The 7,511-nt window shown below is 34.5% G+C and overlaps 1 protein-coding gene across 1 annotated transcript; it reads right to left on the bottom strand.

Annotated features, from left to right (window-relative positions):
* Positions 1 to 3,793: 3,793 nt before the first annotated feature.
* LOC11412845 (exocyst complex component EXO70B1) lies at positions 3,794 to 6,181 on the bottom strand. The gene has a single exon (XM_024783152.2). It carries the CDS (start codon positions 6,038 to 6,040, stop codon positions 4,379 to 4,381), a length of 1,662 nt encoding a protein of 553 aa, XP_024638920.1. The 5' UTR covers positions 6,041 to 6,181; the 3' UTR covers positions 3,794 to 4,378.
* Positions 6,182 to 7,511: the final 1,330 nt, after the last annotated feature.

The raw sequence follows: 7,511 nt of genomic DNA, 5'->3' as shown, positions 1-7,511 counted from the left end.
CTGTCCCCATCCAAGGCTCGCCAACAATAGGGACAGTAAACCCATAACCAATTTTCCAATGGGTAACTTGTCTAATAACCATCTTAGCACTGAAAATGTTATGCCAAACAAAGCTTGGATTATGTCCCAATTTCGAATCCATATAGCTACTATTAGGGTAATACCGGGCTTTGAAAATTCTTGAAACTAAACTTTTTGTATCAGTTTGTAGTTTATAACCATGTTTTGCAAGCATTGCAACATTAAAGGCTGCCAAATCTTTGAAACCCATACCTCAAAAAAATTTGTGCTCTAATAACTTCTCCCATGACAACCAATGCATCCCTTTGTTACTTGTACCCATGTCCCCATCAGAAGGCGTTCATCATTTTTACAATTTCACCTAGAAGCGTGTTTGGTAATATGAATATACTCATAACATACGAAGGAATAACTTGAAGAACATATATTTGGAAAATCTGAACATATTTGGTAATCTGAACATATATTTGATCATGACTTCCCTACCTTCTTTGGAAAACTATTTGCTGCTCCAACTGCTGATTTTGTGCCACACTCTATCTTTAATGAACTTGAACGTTGCTTGTTTGATGCGCCCTATCATTGATGGCAATCCAAGATACTTACGCGTTCGTAGAACTGCACGCACCCCTAAGATATTGGTGATGGATATATTGTTGCAACGGTTCTTGGACATTCCTACTATAAATGATTACAGATTTAGGAAGGCTGATAGCTATCCGTGGAAATTATTTACACTTGTGATGACAATTATCCGAAATTATGTTTTTAGAAATCAAATAGATAAAATTTTGCAAAATGACCATTATGCACATAAAATTAAGGAGATCTTGAGTTTTAATAAGGACGATTATAAAATTTCACTGGACTTCAATTTTTATAAATTGTTAGTAGATTATATATTCTTTTGCATAAAAGAAAGGTCAAAATTCAACGGATTGAAAGATAAAATTATGTGTGAGATTTGGTTCACCTTTTCAATGACTAGTTTAAAAAATATATATTTTTATTCAACTTAATGTGATTTAATTTTGATCAATTTTTTAATATTCAAAATTGTTAAAATTGTAATTGTTTTTGTTATTAATATTATAAATACATGATAAAATAATAGGTTTGATGCAAAAGATTAGGGAAACCTATAGAAATGAGGACCTAGTTTGCATTCAAAAGTGAATTGATTAATTTATATCTCATATCTATAGGGAAAGGAAATCATTATACACAAAAGTTTGCATCTAAACTACATGATAACCATTTTGTTTATTAATTGTGAAACTAGGAAAATAATTGTATTGGATAGGTGCAATATACCGAAGAGCGAGCAATAAAGATTCGAAAAACCTGTGCACTTTTTATCTTGAAATTTTAAAACTGATTTATTTGCATTTTACGTTTAATTTAATGTTCTTAAAACCAAACCAAATTTCATGTGCACTTCTAAAAAGGTCATGAAGTTTTTGACGTTGCTGTTGGGATTGTTGAATTATTTATTTTTATTTTTTTGCTCTAGATTGTTGAATTATTTTAACAAGGAAATTTTGTTATCATTAGGATTTCTGTCATTTAAATTTCTGTTTATATGAAAAAGTTCAAAAAAGAAGAATTACTTCCTGATCTGGAGATCGGAAAGACAACAAGTGCTAATCGGAAAGCAAACCAGTTGAATGGTTGGCGGAAGAAGTATTTAGAGAAGAACAAGATCAAAACATTACTCAAGTGTAAGAGATGGGTGATGATCCTCCCATACCATCACCTAGGCCTATCGTGGGTGAATATGGTTAATCGGAAACCTGCTCCAAAAATGAATAACTGCAATTTAATCTTCAAGAGTTGCACCATTAGACATCCAAGGAAACAATAAAGAAGATCAATTTCGACAAGCTGAGTGACATGACAGCGAAGGAAACACATCAAATGAGACTATATGCATATGGTTTTATTCACTACTTTATCGAAGAAAAATGAATACAGTGAGGTGATTGTAAATACCAAGAAAGCTGTCTGAGCTTTGAACCGAATAGTTCTTGAGTGTTTCCATATCATTGCAAATAAAACCATAGGGCTGACGATGATGCTGACAACGCTGTAAAGGAAAATCTTCAACAGATTCCAGTCTCCAGAGAGATAATTGAAGGAAGAGCATAGACCATAATAGAGCAGTCCAACAACAGCTGAAGCAAAGCCTACAAATCTCCACACTTTTGGCTGCATCAACCATCTCTATATTTGGATTAGAGTATGCGTCATATTGTCTCAAGTGTGTAAGAATTGATTTCCCAAACAGAGTGAAAAAGTGAGACCAACTAGTTTTGAATTCTGGTGTGACTTGCTTGCTACTATCTCTTTATTAGCTGATATTTCGAGGAAAAGACCAAGTTGTTTATCATCTCCAAGAAAGTTCCAGTGATTTTAATTGTTTTTACTTCTCTGATTCTTTTATGACTTTACCAATAAGTTAAGTGGCAACTTCCAAGTTCCAACCCAAGGAGAAAAAATTCAATCTGCTGTCAAACCCATTTTGGGTTGGCCTAGTGGTTGGCTTGGGATCTTGGAGTTTGCTCCTCCAAAGGTCTCATGTTCGATTCCCTTTGGTGCCAATTTCGGTGGGTTAAGTCCATACAAAGCTTGCTTTGACTTTAAACGGGGCCCCCGCAAGTGGGCGGTGGGATTGGTCTCCTCGAATTAGTCGGTTCTTGGACCGGATACCGAGTTTTCAAAAAAAAAAAAAACAGTTATGTCAATAACAGTCCTACTACATTAGTCTCTATTTATAGAAGTTTGACTTTTTATGAGTAAAATAAAAACGACATTCATTCGTTTAAATTGATTTAGTACGTTAGATACAAATACAAATTCAACATTGTTAAACCGTAATTGAGTATTCTACGAACAAACAATAAGATGAAATCAAAGTAACCGAAATACTCATGCTCTTGGGTTTACAATGTTGACGACCTCGTCATTGGTTGTATCAGTAATTGATCGAAGTTGATATCTAAATCTAAATAAAATGAAATCTGCAACAAGATGGGAAGTAAAGCAACATTGCACTAAGACATGGAAATCACAAAGAAAGGAAAAAACGAGAGTAAATATGATATATGTGGAAATCACTTGTTTAGATTAAGAGAGCGGTAGAAATACATGCACATGGATGAATGTAGAGATGGGTTGCACTATGACCCTACTTTGTGCCATCTTTTCTTGATGAATAATTGTCTCTACATTGTTCAAACGACGAAAAATAGTGAACTGGAAACCATTTTAGGAGGTGTTATGATCCAAAAGCACACGACAAAAGTACGGCAACATCATGAGAGCTATCGAAGAAGCTCATGGAATAAGGTGTTGGACTTTTTGAAACTGGACAACAATGTACCAATGCAGCCTAATGAGGTTGCAAAGTCGATGAAAAATAACTTGAAATCGTTCAACATGGTCTTTGGGGAAATATGCAGCGTTCAATCGGCATGGTTTGTCTTTGATGAGCTACTTAGGAAGAAATAAGAATTTCCATTGCGAAAATGTTTCTGCCAACTTATGAAAACTTCATTGAAAAGTTTCAGAGTGCTCCTGAACTTGGTCAGCATGCTGAGAAATATATTAAGTATGGAACGGAGGATATTAAAGCAAGACTTGGCGATTTGATTCAGAAAAACAGTTGATCAACTGGTCGCCGAACAAATGCGAAGCTAAAGTTGTATTTTTTTGTGTGCAATTATTTGTTGATCAAATTGGATTTCAAACCTAAACACAACAAAAGAGTCCATCCATAGAAAGCAATAACCAATAAGAACCAACTCATTGTTACAACTTACAACAAGTGCTAATTTTGTAACTTCAAAAATTATTTTCAATCCTCCATGATGCATACTAAACAGAAAAACATAGAGTAGTATTGTTATAGTAATAGAAGGTCATACATATTTTACAACTAATTTTGTGAAAATAAAAACTTGTATTACAAATACACAACAAATACACAAACATTAACATACATGTTTAGCTTCACTTTCGGCTACCCGTTGATCCACTGGTTCCCTAAAACAAATACTCAGAGTCTAACTTTGGTATCCTTTATTCCATATTTGATATGTTTATCAGCATGCTTACCAAGTTCAAGAACCCTCTGAAACTTCTCAACAAAGTTTGCATATGCCGGCAACAATAGTTTCTCAACCGAAATTCTTATTTCTTCACCTCAACTGCTGATCAAAGACAAACTACGAAGATGGGACCCAGCATAAATCATCAAAAACAACGTTGAATGATTTTAGCTTCTCTTTCACTGACTTAGTGACTCCATTATGTGAAATTGATCCATTTTTCTCCAACTTCAGAAACCCAAATATCTTCAGCCTTTTGAGCACTGTACCTGCTGTAATTCATCTGGAAAACATAGCACTGAAGTAGGGTCCTCGTAGATTTTGGATTTGGCTTCCAAACTGCTCTCTAATAGCTCCATAATCAAACCCATCTTCACTGATAGAGAGGAAGTGGAATGCACTCTATCCTCAATTTTTGGATATTCGTTCAACGGATACCCATAATCTTCTTCAAACTCTCGCTCCAGCACCTTCCGTGACTGACAATCAGCATGAAGGTAGTTCATCACGTAATGGGTAATCGGGTGAAGTCCAACAGCGGGAACTGCTGCCTTTGCCGGATCTTGGCGAATCAAATTCGCCAACTCCTTGAAAATGCCTCCAACTGCTTCCCCCAATCTCTTCCAAATTGTTGTTGCTTTGTTTTGCAGCGACCCAGTGTATTGATCACGAAACACGGATTTAAACTCAGGAATTAAATCACACAATGTTTCAAACATGTCAATGACTCTAAACAGCCGCTCAGGTGATCGGCTTCCATTAGCAATAGCATCGGCAAAATTCAGCAGCTGAAGTGTGGATTCCCTGCAAACATCCGTGAAGGATAAATCAGCAGTGGAGGAGAACCCAAATAAAACCCGATCACAAAGTTTCCGTTCAGTGGGAAATAATATCTTCAAAGCCACGTTGGATGTTTTAATCCATCTTTCAATCTCTTCTTCAAGTTCCTTCCATGACAACATCTGAACATCTTCAACATTGTGTTTCTTGAGCCCTAATCTTGATAAGCTTTCTACCAAACATTCTCTCCTGCAACTGATATACATGTCCGAGAAGTGCTTCTCAAACCCGGCACTAACCATCAACTTCGCAGTTTTATGAATGTTGTCCACTGTTTCAGTTGGCAAGGCCTTGATCATTAAGTCGGGGTCAGACACATTAAATCTAGAATCATCATTACAGTATTCTTTCAACTTCTCCAAAAGCATTTCGATGAGATTTGAATTTTCTTCCTGAAGTGCCTTCATGTAATTAGAAAGTTGTTCCACCATACTACTACCAATATCTGTACTGCCCAACTGTGGTGATTGTAAATGGACTTCAATAACGATCCTACTTTCATTTTCTAAACCAGTAGGATGTTCATTATCTATAACAAAATCTATAGACGAGAAAGAAGAACGAAGTATAATAACAAAGTAGCTAAAACCTGCTCCAACAATGAATAACTGCAATTTAATCTTCATGAGTTGCACAATTAAACATCCGAGAAAAAAGTAAAGAAAATCGACTTCAAATCCGCATTGAGTTTGCCGTGACAAACTCATTAACATGATAGAAAAGGAAGCACATGAAATGAGGCTATATGCATCTGGTTTTCCATTAACTACTTTATCAAAGAAAAATGAATATAATGAGGTGATTGTCAATACCAAAAACGCAGCATGAGCTTTGAACCGAAGACTTCTCGAGTTTTGCCACATCCTTGCAAACAAAACCACCAAGCTGATGATGAAGCTGAAAATGCTGTAGAGGATTATCTTCAGCAGATTCCAGTCTCCAAAGAGATAGTTGAAGGAAGAGCTTAGAGCATAACAAAGCAGTCCAATAGCAGATGAAGCAAAGCCCACAAATCTCCACACTTTTGGCTGCATCATCCATCTCCATGTTTGGATTAGAATATGTGCCATGTTGTGTCAAATGTGTAAGGATTAATTTCAAAGATGGAGTGATACTGAAACCAACCATTTTTTACTTCATGTGTGAGAAGTTATTACTCTTTCAGCTGAAATTTCGAGGAAGGGACTAAAGTTGTTTTCATATCACAACCAACTCTAATAATTTAGATATTTTCTTGAGAATTGAGATAAGGTTTCAATTAATTCTGATATTTGTACATCCATTTTGTGACAACTTTCTCTCTCATACTCATATTATCCTTTTATTCTTTCTCTTTCTTTTTCTCTCTCCATTGTTTTTAACCAATGAAAAGAGAGAGAAAAGAAGTTGTCGCAAAAGTTGTATGAAATGGTTGTTCAAATATCACTGCTCATTTCATAATTATGTTAACGTACAAACTTTCATCTATTTTTAATTTAATAAATATTATTTTTTATAGTTAATAATTAAATGAAATACTGTTTTAATTTTTTTAATCCATACCTGAGAGCAAAAAAAAAGTCTATACTTATATATTAAGGTTTTCTTCTTCAAATTTTATCCTTAATCTAAACTATCGTGGGAAGCAACCATGTTGACCTTGGATATTTCGTGGGAAGGATCCTTGGTGCTGCCATACAATTTCTAATTTACATATTTATTATTAGGCATCTCATATTCACCAAATATATTTGTTTATAGGAACCAAACATATTAGTTTCACAAGTGTTTACCAATTTCTTAAACAATGCTTTAAAGATACTTGGTTGGATAACCCTAGTTACTAATTCATTATTTTTGTTTTAAAATTCAAAAAATAATAATTAAGGTAGTGTTTATACTAAGGTCAAACGTACAAAATGTAGTGACGAGCTCAAAAAACAATATATCCTACCTCCTAATAATAAACATATTCAAATGGTTAAATATTTGGTCAATTTCCTTTGCTTAGTTAAATACACAAATAGAAACTTAAGATTATACTCGATTTAATTAAACGAGACCAGTTCAAACATTACATTTGACAAGTCAAGCTCAAGCTATGAGAATTTTGAACTCAACATTGCTATATCCGGCGAATATAATTTTCATGAAAGCATAGCAAAGATGAACTCATGTTTATCTTTAACTAGTTGCTTAACATAAACTTTGAATTCTCAAATATTGATTAAAGGCATACTGGTGCTGAACCAAGCAAATTCACATGAAAATCTACCCAAAAAAGTAGAAACAAAAATATGATACTACTACTAATACAGACTCAAATATTTCATTAAAGGAGTATTTAATTTGTTGATTTAGAGAACTCTTTACACTATTCTAAGCACTGTAGTAGTGTTAGGAAAAAGTGAATTGCATGGAAAAGTAAATAAGTCAGAGGAGATAGGCCTCGTGAGCAAGAAAATGTGAGGAAAGCAAGCTACAATTACTATTGCAGTTCAATATAGAGTGCTTCATTTTCTAAATTTGTCAATTGTCCTCTCCCTAAAATCCAAACCCTTA

This window comes from Medicago truncatula, chromosome 5 (genome assembly GCF_003473485.1).
Source record: "Medicago truncatula cultivar Jemalong A17 chromosome 5, MtrunA17r5.0-ANR, whole genome shotgun sequence".
In the NCBI taxonomy this organism is placed as follows: Eukaryota; Viridiplantae; Streptophyta; class Magnoliopsida; order Fabales; family Fabaceae; genus Medicago; species Medicago truncatula.
The sequence above is the reverse complement of the archived record's forward strand: the minus strand, read 5'-3'. Positions and strand labels throughout refer to the sequence as shown.